The following is a 20,557-nucleotide window of genomic DNA, read 5'->3' as shown; positions in this document are numbered from 1 at the left end:
ACTGATGATGTCAAATACGTATATGAAGTCACATGAGTGAGAAGTAGGTGAGGTAGTTACATCCCACTTAGTTTGTATGAAAAGGACAAAACTGCATCCTTGTCATTGCTTTTTGAGCCTATTGTTTTTCTACTTTAGAGCATGTCTGCTTTTTTTTTAGAAGACCTGCTAAAATGGGTGATTTTGAACATGTGCTAAATTAGCCTCAAACCAAGTTTTTGCTTCTCCGCCAAGATTGGACCAGATTCTGGGAGCACAAATGTAAGTGATGTTAATACTTCTACTGCCCAAAAGCCAAAAGAAGTCCAGAGATGAACGAGATTCTCCAGCCTGAAAGAGGTGTCATCCAACGGGAAGTAAGCAGAGCTCATACAGAAGCTACAGAGCTCACAATTTTTCTCCTCTGTCTCTTACTGCTTTTCTGCTTAATTTTTCTACAATACATTTTGAAAGATGAATGAGTCTGTGCATTTCTGTTTAATGGTAACAACTGTGTATCCAAGTGTCTTTAAGATATTGACACTGAATCACCCCAAATTATGCACAGCAATAAAATATGACTGCCTAAAGTAGCCCAGCATTAACGAGGCAAATTTCATTACCTGTGCAATTTGGAGAGTTAAAGACTAATTGCATGAGCCACTTAATGCATGTGAAGTTTGCAGATCCGACTATTGCTTCCCAGGGCCAGGAAATGGGTCAGGCTAATTAGATCTCAGGGTTAGTGTTTTCATCCACTAAGGTTGCAAAAATTCATTCTGAAAGTCCTGTTTGCAGGACCCACTGTCTTCCACTGAATTAACGTCACACTGTAAATGTGATTTGAATTATAAGTTTTATTTGATGACTGCATCATTTAACTTTATTTAACTTTAACCAGCATTAAAAAAGTGCAACTTAGGGACAAATTTGCTATCAACCTGGTTTTGCTTCCAAATTTATGTCACACTGGGTATTGGCCAAAATTTTGTTACAGGGGAGCCACTTGCACACTGTTGGTGAGCTGCAGTGTGACAGTTCCTTCTCTTGAACATTCCGGCTTTAACTTCAGTCTTCTCTCTCTGTGAGAGAAAGATTTCTAAATGGCAACATATTGAACAATATAATTTTAGCATTTCTTGAAATATGGAAATGTGAAAGACAGGTTAAAAAAGTTAAAATGTAGGTTTGTGTATAGGTAAAGGATTTCAGTAACTTTCAACTCAGTAATCCTAAAAAATTATTAAATACCAGAAACCTGAACACAAGTTCAAGCCACAAACACCCTCTTTTCATTTGATTTGGAAGAAAAAGAAGGAACAGGAAGGATACTGAAAATTTGAAGGCTTTATTTGGAATTTTGTCTCTCATGCGTAACTGATAATTTCTGCTATAATCATTATTTTCTTTTTCTTTCTAATTCTCAGATGTGCTGAGTCCCCCCCTCTCCACTTGGAATATTGTTTATGAGCAGGCTCGTGTTGTGCATTGGAGACAGAGGTCTTGCATCTTTGCTCATCCTTTGTGGTGCAGCAGAAATCTTGGGCCTGATCCAAAGGTACCAGCGCTCCGTGAGTCAAGCTCAGTCACTTTAAATGAATGTAGCTTTCAAGGAATTAGCTTTACAAGAGGAAACAAGAGCGGATCATTTTACACTTCTGGCACTTTTTTTTTTTTTTTTAAATGTCGGAGGCTTCCTCCATTTCACACATTTGGCAAATTGTGCAGTTACTCCTCCTTCCTGAAAGCAGAACCTGCAAGTGTAGACCACGAGTCATGGGCAAGGAACATTTTTTCCTCTGCTCCAAACTTCTGCCAATCCCAATGAATGGCTGATCAAAGCTGGGGTTTGGATTCAGATCATCTCTGCAGTTATGAAATGCTTAAAGGCTTCCTTCCTTTTTTACGAAGGAAGAACAAGATGGCAACTCTTGTTTGGGAGTAATTCAGTTCCCCTTCCCAGGGATGAAACCGCATTTCACAGCTGTGCTCTGGCTGGAGTTGTCACCCACAACATATGTAGGGTTCAGTGGTCAGCTGGTATTCATCATTCTGCATGTGTTCAAGCGAACTTTGGTTTTATGATCTTTCAGAATCCAAGGGTGTTCTTTTTTCACTCAGGACAATTGCCACACCCACTTCACCCAGATGCCTTGTCACTACAAGGCACGTTTCCAAGGTGTTCACTCAAAGCAGATACTTTGCAGAACAGTTATAAAGTAAGTATTGTAATATCTTTCTCCTCACAGTAAGATATTCTTATGGCCAATGCCTCACCATAAGGTCCGCCTTATGCCTTGTATTCTTCTTTTACACTTGCAGCAAAAAAATAGCGGTGTGCTGAAAGACTTTACAAATGCTTCACTTTGGAAACGCATCCCTCTGATTGTGAAACAGCACTAAGAAGCATTAACATTAACTAATGTTGTCAGCCAGAAAAAACTAAAAAAGAATCTCAGTGTTCTGCCTGCCTGGAATTCCTCACAGGTGTGCTGCATGTCATCTTCTAAGCTCACCAGTGCAAGGAAAAAAAACAACTGGTTTGGAAAGAAAAATAAGTTTTTTTTCATCACAGTGAAAAGCAGTGAAGGCAAGATGAAGCAGGGAGACCAATAAGAAGATGAGCTCCTATGCTTATCCTCATGCACAAAACATAGCACAGAAATAACAGTCCCTTCGGTTGAAGATTTGGAAACCAAAATGCTTATTTCCATGCCATGTGCCAGTGAAGTGGGATTTGGAGTGACAGACACCGTAAAACCTGGTCTCCTAATGCCTCAGTGGGATCTTCCCAGAGGTGGACCAGGTTAGGGAACTTCTAAAGACTGGACATATGTAAATCCATGGGGCTTGTTGGGATGTACACAACATGTGCAGAGGGAGGTGGCTGATGGCATTGCGAGGCCATTCTCGATTATCTTTTTTTCATGGTGATCTGAAGACTGAAAGAAAGCAAATGTCACTCCTATCTTTAGGAAGAGCAAGAAGAGCGAGCCAGGGAACTACAAGCTGGTCAGGCTTACCTTGATCCTTGAGAAACTGATGCAGCAACTTATGCTGGAAACCATTTCCAGACACGTGAAAGATGAGAAGATGGTCATGAGTAGACAGCAGAGGTTTATGAAGGGATAATTAAGCTTAACCAGCCTGATAGCCTTCCACAATGAGGCAACTAACTCAGTGAGCCAGGAGAAAAGTGTGGATGTTGTTTACCTCAACATTAGGAAGGTGTTTGACACGGTTTCCCATAAAACGCTCATAAACTGACAACATATGGTTCAGGTAAGCAGACAGCGAGGTGGACTGAGAACTGACTTGGGGTTCACCATGTGCTCAGCAGCCTAAAGTCCAGCTGGAGGCCAGTCAGTAGTGGTGTACCCCTGGGTGGATACTTATGCCAGGACTGTTTAACCTTTTCACTCATGACCTGGATGATGGGTCAGATCACACCCTCAACAATTCTGCAAATGGTACAAAGCTGGGAGGAGTGGCTGATGTACCAGCTTGGTGTCCCGCTGTTCAGAGGCACCTCAACAGGCTGGAGAAACAGGTAGACAGGAATCTCACGAAGTTCCACAATGGTATATGCACATTGCTGCCCCTGGGGAGGAACAACCCAGGCACCTATACACACTGGGGGCTGAGTAGCTGGAAAGCAACTTTGCTGAGAAGGACCTTGGGGTCCTTTATTGGTGGACACCAAGCTGACCAGGAGCCAACAATGCATGGCAAAAAAGGCCAACAGTATGCTGGGGTGTGTTAGGAAGAGCATTGCCAGCAGGCTGTGGGAGGTGATCCTTACCTCTACTCAGCCCTGGTGAGACATATGAGCAGAAAAGGTTTTAAACTTCTCCACCCCATAGAAGCTGCCACTTAATTAATGTCCTGTCAGTATGTAGTCAGCATAAAAAATGTATAAAAGATTGCTTAGGTAGAAGGACCTGTGTCACTGAATTTGTGTCTTGATATACACACAGGAGCTTTGGTGAAAAAAGTGCTCTGTGTCTGGTACTTAAACTTGTATTAAAAAAAAAAAAAAAAGAGACTTTAGGAGCTAGATATGGATACAATTTGCTCAGCTCACTACTGGGAATGAGTTATTGATCTCCTAGAGGGAGATTAAGCACCTGCTGCATAGCTGGCCATTCAGAATCCACACAGTTCTTTTCAGTCACGTGTACTATGACCATCATCCAGGACCATATGGATGAACCGCAAAGGAATGAAGGACGAGATTCTGAGACAGAAACAGGTAATCTGGAGATCCTTCAGTAGAACGAGAACAGCATGCTGGAGAGAGGGCTTTTGTGACAGGCATCTCCTAGGGAACACAACAAGAACCTGTGAACTTCACCATGCTGTTTTAGAGAATCACTACCAAGGAATAAAACCGTCCCCTGCCCTGAGTGAAAGCAAATTTAAAGCAGTCTGTTTATTCAGTCTGCAGCTTTTTTCCATTGTTCATTAAAATATGTTATTGTTGCACAAGTGGAATTCAGGAGGCGATCTCTCCAGCTGATGGTTTGATTGGTGAGAGTATTAGACTTCAACTTTATCTCAACAAATAATGGGCTCTCTCTGGAATAGCTGAAACTTTGAGAGGAAGGAAGAGACATTAGTGGGAATTTCCCATAGATAACAGTCCTAGGTTTATAGAAATCCTGTTCCATTATCTCTAAATGTTATACAGACACAAATATACAGAGCAACAGCGTTTACTGTGCTGAATTTGGAAACACAGTGCTCTGTGCAAGAACCTTCAATATTCTTGTTTTACATACCTCTTTATATGGTATGTAAATGACATACCATAGATTTGGATAAATTTAGAGACAAAAATACAGAACTTCTGTTTTAATGGACTCAGTGCATTTTCTAACTCTTTCTGTACTCCATTTCTGTAAAGTGGACCATATAGTCTAATCCTCTTTTGGAAAAGTTCTCTAAGAGAGAGCAGAATGCCTATAAATCCAGACCTCACTGTTTTTTATTATTTTTTGTAAAAATAGTCAACTGTGCTTTTTTCTCTTTGATCAGGACTAGCTTATAACATACCAGGTGGAGGAAATTATCAACAGGTATTTTATAATTACATTACATGTAGAATGTGAGGGAAATATATACATGGAAATTTTGTTTTATGTAAATTTTTCTGAAATTTCTGTATCATAAAGCACATTGTTATTTATGCATCAATCCTAGTTTTGTTCTATGTTTAATTTCTTCCTATATATTTTTGTCAAAGAAGTGGTTGCTTGTGACACTGCAGCTTGAAACCTGAGGAAATAAAACACTGCAAAAACCATAAATAATTTTCCCTGTTATTTCCTTTATTGGTGAATACTACAAAAGTAAAATGCGCCACACAAGGTCAGTATTAGCTATGTTTCACTACTTTTTATCACAGTTCTCTCGTTACATTAAAAAAATGTAAAATAAGGAATTTAACTGGGAAATGAAAATTTGCTGACAGATCCAAAGTACACTTGCTTTTATTATAAAATTTTACACTATGACGCAGTTCTGACTTACAAGATGCTTGCAATCCTTAGATGTTTTCATTACTTTTAAAAAATTGCTATTTAAATAGGGATGGTATGCTGATGTTACCATTTATCTTATTACATACTTCATTCAAGATAATGTGTAGGAGAGCCTGTCAGGCAGTCCTTATTCAGGGAAAACTCCTATTCTGTTTGGCAGGGATAGGACTACAAGACAATTAGAGATTCATTGTGTAAAGCAGACTGAAGCTTCACACTTGAGACGCGATCCAGCAATGTTTCTCAGTAAAATATTCTGATGATTTTACACTCATTGTGCAGCATTTCCTTTTTATTTCTACAAGTTTCTAATATTCAGAACTTTATTCCTAAAATTTTTAAATGTTGCAAAAGGAGGGATACTATTAAAACCCGTGACTTCTAAAAACCTGGAAAAATACTTTTAAGAACATCTGTTGCTGTAGAGGTGAGCAAATGAGCTCAGTAATCCAGCTTTCCACGCTGCCTGTGCACATCTCTCATTGTCGGTCCACTGGGGCAGGAAGGAAGTGCCTCAGCTCAGTTCTTGATGTTCTGTAAAGCTTCTATGAGAGCTTTGTTGTATTCTGTGACCAGCTTTCTCACGTTCTTCATTATTGGTTGGTAGTCACTCTCCTGACTTTTAGTTGCTATAACTGATTAAAAGAATTAAGGAAACAAACTGCCAGTATAAATATTAGCATAATTTGAGACCATAAGGGAACCACAATACAGTAAGTTTCCTTCTGTCAAAACCGTCAAAGGATTGCAAATAATGGAAAAAAATCAAATTGGATCTAAAAGATTTACGCTAGCTGTCATCTCATGCCAAGCAGGGTAAAAAGAAGAGACTACACGCCTAAGTCAGTTTTGTTTTCATCTTTATAGGCAATAGGTTCCTCGTGGAAGACTCTGCTTGTTGTTACACTGCAAACAAACCCATTTCAAGGCAGTTAGCTATTGCAGCCATACAATTTGGCACTTTAGAACTCTGTCTACAGAAGTTCTAGTCCAAGAAGGTAGGACCTTTCTTTCCACTAGCTCAAGCAGGCATAAAACTCTGTAAAAGGGTCTGCACTTGGATAGGAAATGCGTTATAGCAAGTTAGGAGGTCCTTTTAATATCCCAATCAACAACGCTTAAGTTTGTTTTAGAGTATTTTTCTGTTAGAAAAAATAGGATCCATGATTCTTGCCTTAATAAAATATTCCTGTAGAGCCTTTGTCATAGAGGAGATGGCTCCAGTTACGTTATGTTGTCCAAGACCTTTTTCAGACTTTTCCTAAGAATTAGAGCAGATATGAGAAATAGGATATTTGGTATATGAAAAAGATAACAATACATGCAGATCCTATATTATTTTTTTCCCCTGATGGCTAGGCTATTACAGACTTGCCTGAAATATATTCTTGTGCCATTATCTGAGACATGTCCATTGTCCAACACACAACACTGGATGATAACTTTAAGGTTACTTTTACCAATTACATTTGTAATATAATCATGTGACAGTGATTCTATGCATCTATTTCAGTTATTTTGTTTCATAAGTAATTTTAAAGAAGTGAATTTATTGAAGTGAATTTGAATCAGAAAAAAATAGAATAAAAAATAAAACTGCAACTATGCCCCACTCAGATCTCTACAATAACTACGGAGAATTGTACAAGATAAGAAGAACATCAATTCTAATTAAAAAAACTTCAGTGTTCTTTCCTAATTTCAAAAACTACTTTATGAAAATCGCTTGCAGCAAATAAGATTTTGCTGATGTTTTGTAAGGTCTTATATGATTAGTGGAATTCAATTCTGCTGTTCACTCACCCCAGCCATTTTGCATGTTCTTGTCATACCTTATTTATCTATCCCATGTATCTGATTTTTTTCCTCTCTAATATGCAATTCCTCTTTTATTTGATACGAAATACATTAAATGCATACAATTTGTTGTTTACTTTTTCATCATTGATATTTATTGTGTTTTATAACTAAAATACCATGAAAAGTTACTATGTTGTAGAGATTTTCAAACAATGCTATACTTGCTGGCTAATTTCAGATAATCCTAGACATATGTGAAGATGATCTTCATATGAAATCTAATGGCAAAACCGACCCAACAGGAAAAACTCCAGACTGCAAGACAAATATTAGGCATTAGGACCCCTTAAAATTGTTTCAGACAACACATGCAAGTTTCGCTCCATATAATATCTATTGGCTAATCAGACATTTGCAAAGCATCACCTTTCCCCTCCTCCCGTGTCTCCTGCTCCTCATTCCGTCCTGTCTTATTCTGCTGGAGGAAACAGACTTCTTCCTCAATTAATACAGTGTGTGAATTTCACTGTATTTCTTAAAGAAAAGGATACATTCCTTCATCATAAAGTTATTTTGCTCATGGTGCTGCCACTTCCTCTCCAAATTTGTAAGCTGAAAACACAAAAAAAGCCAAAATGAAAACAACAATTATTACAGACGTACTTCACACAAAGAATCTCCGAAAACTGTTGTATCGATACGTTGTGCTCTATCACCTTGTAAGATCAAAGTTATCTCACAAAAAAAACCTGCAAATATGACAAACCACGGCAAAATGATTTTTAAAACTACTAGTGATTAACCTGAATATAATTTAACATTTTATATATCTACCTATAAAAGAGCACTGTATGCAACTGCAGTGGTAGATGGATAAAATCAGATGAGAATTCAAGACTTGTCACATAGGGAAATGTGTAAGCAAGTCAGAAGTAAAAAGGTGAACACTGCAGGGAGATACCCATTCTCATTATACTTCATATCATTGAAACGATCTCTTCTTAAAATCAGTAAGATCTAAAATCACCAAAGATACAATATTTCCTGACACTGTCTTGGACTTTGAGCTATACAGAAGAAACTTCCTTACTTCCATAGTTAAGTTTCCTGTCTGATGCCAGAAGCTGTGATAAGAACAGAGCTGCAGTGAGAAGATTGTAGGAGTGTGGGTTAAGTGCTGGCACTTCTTCAATACTTTCAGCATCAACAGGAAACTAATGTGGACATTATATCGATGGCTGCTTCCTTACAATACAATTTTATAATATTTGTTTTTCTGATGCTACTGTTCAAGGTTCTGCATTTCAAGATAGGCAGATGTTATTTTTAAATGCAAAAACTGAAAATCGTTCTGAGACTAAACTTTCTGTGGAAACTAAGGTAATAAATTGGGAAAATACTGCAACATTTTACTTAAAAGCTTATACTTAAGCCAGAAGATATGAAAATACTTGCTATATTACTCAAAGTAAATCTTATGGTGAAGAGTAAGTTGTCTAGTGTACTGCTTCACAGCAAAAATGTCATTTTTTCCCAAGATATGATATTTCTCACCAATTATAACTTTTACTGCCCCCTTTGTAGATGTTGCTACGTGCAATACAGCTGGTAAAGGAGCCTAGGTTTAAAACAGTCCGATATATACCAAAGGAAATATTCGTTGTATTTTTATAGTAACTCCTTGAACACTACAACTCATACGGTTTACTGCTTGCAAAATTGCACGAACCCTCAAGATACGTAAACGCTATTTGTACTTCACAATGCTTGATGCATGTCAACTAATCAGCCACTTTATGATATACCTTTATTCACCCTAAAGACATTTACACTCATGACATTAAAAGCAAAGAAACAAATCCTTTTTGCACAGATTGAAATAGAACTGCCACAGCTTAATGAACTGAAGAAATGCTGTACAACTACTACTTTATATAAAATTTTAGCATCATTACGCAAGTATCTTAACACCGGCTGGGTGACCATTTCTGATTTACATTATCTCTAGGAATAAGAATGTGATCTTGGCATAAAGATTATACAATATCTGAAGTCTTGTGCACTTTGGCGTGCAGCTGTGGGGATTTATATCATCACCCTAGAGTGAGACCACGATGATCTTACGCTATGAGTGTATCCATGTACCTCCTCAATTAGAGCTATGCCTTCTCATCTGCACCATAAAGTTCACTCCAGAAGAAAGTTACCTTAAATATGTACAAACACCACCTTCAGCTTTTAACTGAATAAGGAAAAAGTTACAGTTTTAAGCGGCAAAGATCTCAACAACCTGAAACAACAAAAATCACTGAAATGCAGAAAAAATAAGAAATTTCCATTTTTCAGCTTATTTGGAGGTTTTCCATTTTCCTTCTGTGCATTCAAACCTATATGCCAGTAAAGTTCTGTTGCCAAAATGACAGCAATTTATGGGTGTTTACAATGGAAGAATCAAAGCTGTTCAAGAGTTTATAAACATCTTCTTTCCTGATTCACTTTTGAAATATAAATGTTAATATACTTGTATACCAAAGTTCCTTGGGTTTAAAGAAGTCTGAACAAATCCTAAAACTTCAGTGGTCTGCAAGGAGAAGAAGGATTGGAAAAAGGGAAATGGAATAATATAGACTGCAAGAAAAAACTTACTACTGTAACTTTAAAAGGGATCTTATCTAATTAGCAGTGACTTTTTTTTCCTGTAGTTTCTTTCTAAGTTGGTCCTCGAAACTCCTCAAGCAAAGAAATGGCAGAAGTGGAGAGATCTGAGCAAGATAAATACAAACATTTAAACAAAGGATTCACACAAAGGATTAATTTTTAAGCTCAGAAAGATCTCTGTCTAGTAACTTTGAAATCCAAACCTTACAAGAAGTTTACTGGCATGATATTAACTTCTGTTTGAAAACAGAAAACACGGCTATGCATTTAGAACACACAATTTTGAAAACTCACTGAGAAGGAATAAACTGATTCCGTCGACACAATGCTTCATGTGTACAAGAAAATTAAAACTGCAATAGAAACAACTGAAGAGGTAATACGTCGCTTGAGCTATACCTGAGAATGTGTCTCATTGTCTTGCAGCTCTCTCTTTAGTGTCTCATACTCTGTATTCAATTGTTCCATTACTTTCTTAAAAGCATGGCTTCGTTTTGTTAATTTTTCTTTGTCATCCTGGAGTCTCTAGTTGGAAAAAAAACAACAGAAACTGATTAATGGATGAGTTCATTTGCTGTGGGCTATAGACTAATTATTTTAATACAGCTTTCAGGATGCTACTTTTTCTTCCTTTCAGAACAAGATCACATGCATAAAGAACTCATAAGGCTTTTCTCCATCAATGCATTCTCTATCTTAAAGAATTTAATGGTTATGACCAAGTTGTAGGCTTAGACCATATTATATCAGCACACGTGGGAACACTGATGTTAAGAATTTGTAGGAAATTTATCACGTTAAATTGATAGTGCTCTAGATAGAGTTTGTCTTCGAGCAAATACATGCAGGATGGATTTTTCTTTTTTGTTTGGGTTCTGTGGTTAGATGGCTAAATTCAAACTTACAGGTAGTCATAAGTTACAGCAGAAAACTTCAGATGAATCACTAAAATAAATGGAAGATTTTGGGGAAGGAAGTTATTGAAAGGTATCCAGCTGATAGCCTGCTACATGTACCCAGTTAATAAATCACATATATAAGCAGAGAAGCACCACGTGTGCAAGCCTTTGTACTGGTGTGCGAGCCCAGTTTTCAGCTATCAGTCAGGATTCCCAGTCACAAGCCTGGATTCCCCTCCACTAGGTGATCAAAACCACACAAATTCTGTATAATCCAAGGGTTCATTGCTTTCATTACCTTTTTCTTCTCTTCTCCTGATGCTTTCAGAGCTGGCAAATTATTATAGACCTCCAACTCTGTTTTTGTTTGTTCCATTTTGTCTTTAAGAGAAGCCAGTTCATCAACCATCTTGCCCTCCAAGAGTTCCATCTTCTGTAGGTCCATCTGTAGTTTTTGACTCTCTAGATCAACAGATACACAATCTCTAATTAACAGTGCAGAATACTTAAGCAACACAAACAGCTCCTGCATATCTTTCTGATTTTGATATTCATGGGAATGTTAATGTGAATGAACGAAAAAAAATTGATCTTCACAATCATTCCGTAAATCAGACTCCTTTAGTACAATTACTGTATTATAGTCTGTAAGTGAAGAGTAATGAAAATGTGGTGATTTCCTATATCACAATGGGGTATTTCTGTTGTTAAAGTTGTTTATAGTATCAGTCAATTTCAAGTCTTAAAGCAGTGGTGATACTGTACAAAAAGTTGACTGCAAAACTGCAGACAATTTAAAAAATATATTTTTATAAGTTTTTTAGCATCATGTTGTTATTATTTATGTTGCTTGTATATGATAAGTCTTAGTTTTATGACAGTAAATAGCCAAATTTGCTTTAAATATTCACTCTGTACAGGAAAATACTTCTGTATCTCCACAGAACTGTCAAACCTTACAAAATGAGCATGTGCAACAATATACAGCATTTACTTCTGACAATCCATTAAAAAGAAACAACAGAGATACAGGTAATTAAAGGAATTAGAAGTATGAATGGATTCTTATATGAAGAGAGATGTAAAGACTGAAACTGTTCAGACATGAGATGCTTAAGAGAGATACACAAAAAATATACTTGATCCAGTTTTGGGGACAAATTATCCACCCTGTGGAAGGACTAGATGTGGCTAGACTTGGTTTGGGTGGTTTTCTGACCTGCAGCCGTGTCATTTTATTTTCTTCATGTTCCTGAACATTGAAACACATGGCTACATAATCTCACGTTTGAGAGTTGCGTCTAACTCAGAAGAATGACACACATAATGCAGGTTTTTTCCTACATTCTAAAATATCTCCCAAAGCGTGCTATTGGGCAGGATGAGGCAGCACAAAGAAACCTCTCTCAGCTTTGACTATATTTTGCTCACACACTCAGATTTGTTCTGATCACCTGGAAAAAGGGTAGGAAGTTCCCCCCCACAACTAACCAAAGCAGTAGAGATCTTTATGGCAGAAGGGAGTGGATGGGCATATGAGCGAGAGGAAGAGTTCACCTTTCCAAAAAATGTGGGTATGGTTTCCTTAGTGGAATTATTTGGGAAAATCTCATCTGATCAAAACCCTGTCATGGCAAGATTTTGGTACTATTCTCTCCCCTTGTGTATTTGTGTCATATACTCATTTTTTAGAGTGAAATATTGGCTTTAATCAACATTTCTGGCTTATTACGGAGTGCTTTGGGGATTTCTTTAGGAACCTCAAAATAAAAAAAGCCAAGATTTTTGTGTACAGTATGCAATTATCCTGAGAAACACACTTCTACAAGGTAAGACTGAAAAGGTGGTGTATGTGCAAAGAGCATTTATATAAATACAAAAAAAAATCCATACTGGTAGAAAGAAGGGTTTAAAAATAAAAGGTTTGAAACTGCATTGCATGTCTGTGATTCGATCTTTATGCTGCCTTCCACCCTAAAGGGCTTGAGAAAACACCTTCCCCGTGTCTAGAGTATTTCATAATTGCACATAGTTTCACTTTGAAGTTCCTGGTATTGGTCAATGCCAGACCCTAAAACAGGACTGAACAGACCACAGCTCTACTTCTCTTCTCTCTATGGCACTGTGGTTTATAGACAGGCAAATGCTTAAGGACCTCAATAAATCAGGGCCTTAACATTAAAAACAGTAAAAAATAGAATTATAAAATCAAAATAATTCAAATTGGAGGGGAAAAGCAGAAAACAACTTTAGATTTTCTTAAGGATTTATTTAGGCCTAATCACAGCATTTTCACATTTTATAGAGTTGTTCTAATATTTATATTTTGTTATTTTAAAATAATACATAGTTGATTAATTAGGATTTATTTTACATACAAAGAGTAATAAAAACATAAATGCCAAAAAGCCAGAAAGGATTCTTAGACTGTTCTATCTGTATACTGATAAAAACTACGGTGAGACAGCAATGGGCTATTCCTACCCATTCACACTGTCTGGTGAAAATGGAAGAAACTGGAAGGGGTGAATTTTATCTTTATCCAGCAATAGCCTCAATGAAAAAAACCTCAAAACTAAAAAAACTCAAAACTTCTCTAGGGGAAGAGACAGGAAAAGGATGCAGTCCAGTTCCTTCTGATACGCCATGAAGTTGCAGCGTCTAGCAGGCACTGTGTACGCAGTAGCAAACTCTCAGACCAAACTACAGTGACCCAGGGAAATGTTTTTGGGAAACTATGCCATCAGCACTTCTGTTTACTCTTCATGGTTTCCTTTTTTTTTTCTTTTTTTTTTTTTTACCCCTAAGGGTTCTGCTGGTGGACTTTTTATATCTTTGTTATGTCAAGAAAATATGTAAATCCAGACTTTAATCACAACAAAAGAATCCTGAAGATGACTGTGCTATAATTCAAGGGTTAGGAAGAACTTTCACTGAAACTGAACATTCACTGTATTTTTTAAAGAATTTTAAGTTGTTTGTTACAATATCTGTGACTCCCTGCTTTCAGAAGTTTACTTATGAATCATTTAAATGATCTGCTGAAAATTATGTACTGTCACTTCCTTTTCTCCCCTTGCGAAGAAAGAAATATGTCTTTCAATAATGTCTCTATAGTGCTATGTGCTTCCAGAACATCCTCTGTAATATAATAAGAATTAATGCTTACACAAAAGAACAAAAGTCATATATGAACTTTTAATGCATGGCCCAGCTTTTTAAACCACACTACAACTGCAAAATGAGTATTTGCAGACAAGCAAACGCTAAATGTTCAAACACACAACACAACAATCAATTTCTGTAACGCTCTGTGCATAACAACTTCTTTATTGCACATAACCACTTTGAAGTTACAATACAGGCTCCTATTTTGAAAATTACTACCAAGTACAGCACGTAAAAGCCCTCTGAGAAAATGATTTATGGTTCTTAATTCCTGCCCCTTCCTTTCAGGCAAACAAACAAGGAAAGGCTTGCTGAACCAATAATGATATTGGCAAAGGCTTAGAATTATGAGAACAATTCTACTATAAACAGTGCAAATAAAGAACTAAATAGCTACTTGTTACAGAAATGAAAGAAAAATACTGTCTGCTTTTTGAAATTACAGGTTAGATCATGCAGATTCTTACACTTAAGTATTTGAGTAATTCCAAAGTGATGTCAAAATGAATATTCACTTTGCAGAATCAAAGCCTGAGAATTTGAGAGCTATTTACTGTTGTTGACAGTTATTCTCCCATGGTACATACCCCTTTAGAAAGGCACAAATGATAAGTAAGTGATACTAAGAACTACATCTACAAATAACACATGGTTAGATAACTGTGTCTCTACTTCAATATACTAAAAATTACATTAAGATTATGAAAAATGTTTATTGCAAGGTGAATATTAGTAAGTCAAACATCTAGCTCAAAGAACTCTGTACCCCTATATTAAAATACATCTGTTTAACGTACATCTGTGCCAGGAAACTCATAATTTTCTGATAATAGTAAGTGAAATACTCCTGAGGAATATAAATAACTTGTTACCCACAAGAGTTTCAATTTGTAAATTTGACACTTTATTCGTATTTCAGTATTTGAAGATCACTGATCTTGTTATTAGTGTAACAATTTTAATTTTTTTAAGGAATGAATCTGAAAATTCATTGGTGATCTCACCTGTAAGCAGATTCTTAGCAGTACTCTGTGATTTCTGCATTTCATTTGATTTGAAAGTGAGGTCTTCCTGCATTATCTTCAGCTCTTGATTGGTAACAGATGAAATTTGTTTCATACGATTCACATTCTGTGTGTTACCAATAACAATAACGAGAACATGCTGTATCTTTGAAACAACAAATGGTAACTGGACAAGTAAAAATCTCTCCTGTCCTAGTACATTGTCTATTATTTGGCTTTTCTACTGCAAAGACTGAAAATACTGGAAATAGTCTGAACTGACTTAAATGTGAGTGATTTTCATTCTGCCAGCTTTTGATAAAAGATGGCCAGGCCAGACAAGATGAAACAAAAATGCAGCAAGTATAAACTGTGTTGCCGTATTGATCTCTTTTAAATTAAGTGTCATTGCGTAAAATATACCTTATGGTATACCATACTGAAAGAGTTAGAAGACAATTAAAGTGGTGATATAATCAAAGTATTACACAGCTGAAAGATTTCTATGAGAAAAAATTCCATAGGAATCAAAAATGTTAAAAGAAAAAATGTTTTGAAAATGCAAAAAAATGGCACACTGCAAATGGGAACAATTTCTAAAGTGTTTACATTAAATACTACACAGCAGGGTACTCTAGACATAATTTTAGTAGATCAGAGAGACAACTGTAATGTTGTCTTTTACTTAATAGTATTGACAGAATACCCATGAACCGAGATTTGCAGACTTCAGGTGAACAAAATATTGCAGTAGTTCTACTAGCAGTATTCTGAAATGTTTATCATGAATGGAATAATGGCCATTATAGTAACGATGATGAGTTAGAGCAATTATGTAAACATTTGTTTTATTCTGGTCACCGGTATTATCTAATATTCAAAACTCTTTCCCCAGAAATAAAGAGAAATTAAACAAAGCTTTCTTTTTTTTTTTTTTTTTTAAACTACAGCTGTACATAGTTTAATACTTTTAAGAGATTATCATACAGATATTGACTGGATAATATACAAAACCCGCCACCCTTACCATCCTTCTTTATCCATTCATTCTCCTGTTCTGTGCTTCTAAATTCCTAGCTTGGCACAGGAGGAGGGAAATGCACTTACCCTGCTTGAGTGCTCCAGGAGTGCAACAATGTTGGCTTCTATTTGGGCCTTTCGTTCCAATTCCTGATTCTTCACCTCTTCAAAAGTCTCAAGAAAATCTAGACAACAAGAAGCATGATAAAGAACACTGTTACTTGCATGAGTACAGCACAAGCCCTCATTGTTTCCAGCCATAACCTTGTATTAAATTGATAAGCTGCACAATTTCAAACAGGTTACTTTAAGATTAATGGTTTATTTAAAGAGACATGTGATAAGAATCCTTGAAACTTGTCAACTTATGAATGGGAATGAAAAAGAGGACAACTTTTCCAGAGACACATATTCGACTGATAGGTGACATGAGGTCACCACCTTCTCAGATACTGTTTAGGTGAGGGGTGCCACCCAATGGGAAAGGAGTTTCACCACCATCATTTCTGACACCTTTCTGAATGCCTGTCTAGGCAGCTGTTGGTCTTCATTTTTCTGAAAGCTATAAAAATAAGCTACTAAATAAAGGAAATGTCTCACTTCACTACCTCTAATAGCCTGAACTAAATGCCAAACACTGCTGAGGACCTGTGACCATCTCCTTCTTTCAGTATGATGTCCCTTTGCTGCATCTCTTATTTATATTCATTCTAATAAGTGTCCAACTGAAGGAAATGGTCTGAAGTTGCAGCAGGGGAGGTTTAGATTAGATATTAGGAAGAATTACTTTACTGAAGGAGTGGTCAGGCACTGGAGCACCCTGCCCAGGGAGGTGGTTAAGTCACCATCCCTAGAGGTGTTTAAGAAATGTCTAGATGTGGCATTTCAGGGCATGCTCTAGTGGCAGAGATTGTAGGTTGTTTGGTTGGACTCGATGATCTCAAAGGTCTTTTCCAACCATGAAGATTCTGTGATTCTGTGATTCTATGAATCTGACAAGACAGTTGTAGTGGTGGTATGCACTCTGTATTTGTGTCCTAGGCATACTACATTGTATTCCTGGTGACAGACATATTGAAAAAAAGGTGCTGGACCCACCACATGTAAGTCAGAGGCCCAACAAGATGCCACCCAGGGCTATAAGTTATGATCATCCCTTTCTTGCTGGGTGTCCTCACAAAACATGGACTATGTACACAGGAGCACTGAGGAGATGTAAGAGTTTGCAAGTTTTCTAGCTGGATGAAAAAGGGGAGAGCTGCTTGTTTGAGCAAGAAGGATTACATAACAGTAAATTCAAGATGAATTATTTGGGAACAGAGAAAGAAGACAGAAGGAGCTACTGATGAGGAATAGGAACTGCGGATCCCAGAGCATCCAGGATTATTTAAAAATACCTAATTTTAAAATTCTTTATTAATAAAACATTTATGGATAAGGAAACTATTGTTTTGATATGTTATGATATCTGACATTATCTGCAATGCTGTCCATGAAAGAGTTAACAGAGACACTTCACAGAGTCAGCTTCTAAAACTTTTAGAGGGGAAAATGTGCATTATTGGAGCCAGGGGACAATACCAAGATACTACAAAGACTACCTCTCAGGCGGAGATTTCAGGATGAAAGACACTTGGAATTCTTAGAGGTCAATAAAAGTCATTGTACAACACATTTGTAAAACATGTGAGGTATTCTTCCAATTTTTGGTTAAAAAATTAAGTGGGTAATTTTTACAAAGAGAATCACTCAGATAACCTAATACACACAAAACTTTCAATCACATTTAACTGTTTATAGTGTCCTAGTAGTGAGCAAAGGCTTCATCAACACCTGTGTCTTGTGGGGGTCTGAGACACTTCTTTTCCACGTAACAGATGATGCCATGCCTTTGATGTGTCTTAGCAAGAGGTCTTAAATAAGTTCATTGCAGTATCTTGATAAAAACTATTTATTTGCTTCCAAGGAAGCTGTAGGCAATGAGGATATTGAATCTCCCAAAGCATATATATAGGGAAGGCAGAGGAACGAAATAAAAGCACCTTCATGAAGGAAAACCATTCAAAAATATGAAACAAGAGCAAACTAAAGCACTTTACATCCACAAATATATGATTTTATAAAACTGAGCCTGAAGCAGCGTAGGGCAGTAGCAGAACCAAACACCAAAAAGTCACAACGATCAGGAGGCCCTGCTTTCATAGTCTCTATTCATACTGAAAATCAAGATCAAGCAAGCTTTTGCCCTTTTGGTTCTCAGGAAATCAGGTAATTTGAAAATACAAAAACTCTCTTAAGTATGCTCTTATCCATCTTTCTTTATTGTCACCTGAGACCTTTTTTCAGTATCATGCTAGCCATAAGTTACATTGAATATTTTTAGAGAATACTGTTAGAATAAGGTATTACATACTTTGGCCTTCATGGCATATTTATTGATTATTTTCCCGTTTTGCTCAGTAACAGACCAACTTTTTTTGTAAGCTGCCTACTACAGTATACTAGCAATAGGATATATTTTAAAAACAGCTCTGTACATATCTGAACAGCTGGTTTTACATATCTTTTATTTAAATTAATTTTAAAATTAATTCATAAAATAGAGGTGTGTTCCTAAGACCCAAAGACCTTTAATGTTTGATGAAAAGCCTTGAAAGATGCTCCAAATATTTGTACCTGTAAGTGCTATGATATCAATTATCTTGTTCTGAAGCAGATCACAGAAACTTTATGCAAAGATCAGGACATCAGTTCTTTTCAGCTCTGAATTAACTCAGTGTTAACAATACCAGAAAACCTGTACTTTAGTTGAATTAGACCTAATTAAAGTATATTAGACAACTTACTATCCATGCTTTCTTCCCTCTTCTTCAGCTCCTTGTATTTCCAGTTTTCCTCTCCTGCAATAGAGGTTACATTGATTGAACTTTATGCTGCCTCAGTCCTGGATTCCTTTAGGTAGGCAAAATGTCAGTTTTAAAAATAAAAATTCTGCATGCCTAGAAACTACACGACTCATCCCATGTCATTTAATGTAGTCACTTCAACTATGTCATACACAGTTCTATATTAAAAGGAATATAATTAGCGCAATAAATCAGCCTCAATGCAATTTTTAGAACCTTTTTTAGGTTAGAATTCTCGATAAATAAGAGTGGGATAAATACTTAGTTTGAAAAAAGAAAGTTCATAGGATTTTATGAAGTCAGATGAATTCAGATGAATGAATAATAGAGAACAAATGTTTTTGTGTATTTGGGCGTCATGGTTAGTTAAAACGTTCTGCAGCTCTGTTTACCGTATAGGCCATTTTAATTGCACTTTCACCTATTAGAATGGACTTTCATAAGGATACACAGCTTGTAAGCAACAGTGTGACAATCTCAGGGAAATAAACAGGAAAACTGCACAAGTAATGGCATAGGAAAATAAAATGCAGAAAATAAAATAAAAGAAAGCTTTCTAAATTGAGTTTAAAATAACATTTCCATTCTCATTCTTTATAGCTGTTTTAGGAGTACTGAATAACACACAACACATAATTCACTCCATTTTAAAATCCAACCACTGACTATAAATAGCTCTTAATTAAAATGTACTAGTAAAGTGGGAGAACCTGATATATTTGTCACAGGTTTCAAGGAGATGAGACAATTCAGCTCCTAAGAATAATTTTAAGTTTCAAACATGTAAATTTTTAATATTTGTGTTGTGGTCACTGGTTAATTTTCAGCATAATCTTATAACTTTAAAGAATACAAAGAAAAAAAAATGAAGTAGATACAAATATAACTGAGCAAGCAAATTTCTCCAGGTCTTTTTTACTTGTAACCTCTCAGGCTTTCCTTTTTATCTAGTATATATAAACAATAAAAACACCCGTGGGCCCCTAAGGGACTGTGATTCTACTCCAGCTTCCTTGCAGCTGTGGCTTTGTTCCTTGCTGGATTCTCTCTTTCATTTTGCAAGGCCAGTCTCCAACACTTAATAACTCAGTATGTTCTACTCTTAAAATGCCTAGTTACAGTGATCCACGAAACAGAGAGCCACATGATCTGCCAAATGTTTAAAGAAAAAAAAAATTGAAATAAAGAACACAACCTTTGAAATGTCTTTACAGAGCAGTTTTCTTCAAAATATGGCATTATTGTATCAATATCCTAGCTTCTCATGCAATTTATAAAGTGTTAAGTCTATTCCATTACTAGTTAATGTTGATTTTGACTAATCAGTTAAAGGTAACTGTTAATATATGGAACATAAAATAAGTGGGTGGACATTTTACTTGTTTAGACTTTCTTAAGTGAAAACTAAAACCAGTTATTTCTATTTACAGTCTTTTTATTTTGTTTCTCCCACTCAAAAATGTTCCTAGTGCTGAAAAACTTATCCTGAAACATTAAAAAAATCCTTAATTTCTTCTTCACTGGCTATTTTACCTTAAATTTAACTAAAAAACTTCAGGAGCTGAAGTTTTGGGAATGCT

At 36.3% G+C, this 20,557-nt stretch overlaps 1 protein-coding gene across 2 annotated transcripts in view; it reads right to left on the bottom strand.

Moving 5' to 3' along the window:
- Positions 1-5,288: 5,288 nt before the first annotated feature.
- Positions 5,289-20,557, bottom strand: part of IFT74 (intraflagellar transport 74) — a 37,487-nt gene continuing 22,218 nt past the window's right edge. For both annotated transcript variants that reach the window (XM_054186801.1, XM_054186802.1), the window contains 7 exons: positions 18,918-18,971; positions 16,159-16,256; positions 15,052-15,178; positions 11,178-11,341; positions 10,380-10,505; positions 7,874-7,934; positions 5,289-6,157 (listed from right to left, as the gene is read on the bottom strand). In XM_054186801.1, the coding sequence (XP_054042776.1) occupies positions 6,042-6,157; positions 7,874-7,934; positions 10,380-10,505; positions 11,178-11,341; positions 15,052-15,178; positions 16,159-16,256; positions 18,918-18,971 (746 nt within the window). In that variant the 3' untranslated portion in view covers positions 5,289-6,041. The remainder of the gene's footprint in view (positions 6,158-7,873; positions 7,935-10,379; positions 10,506-11,177; positions 11,342-15,051; positions 15,179-16,158; positions 16,257-18,917; positions 18,972-20,557) is intronic.

Source organism: Rissa tridactyla, chromosome Z, assembly GCF_028500815.1.
Source record: "Rissa tridactyla isolate bRisTri1 chromosome Z, bRisTri1.patW.cur.20221130, whole genome shotgun sequence".
Taxonomy (NCBI): domain Eukaryota; kingdom Metazoa; phylum Chordata; class Aves; order Charadriiformes; family Laridae; genus Rissa; species Rissa tridactyla.
Note: the sequence above shows the minus strand (reverse complement) of the source record. Positions and strands in the feature narration are given on the sequence as shown.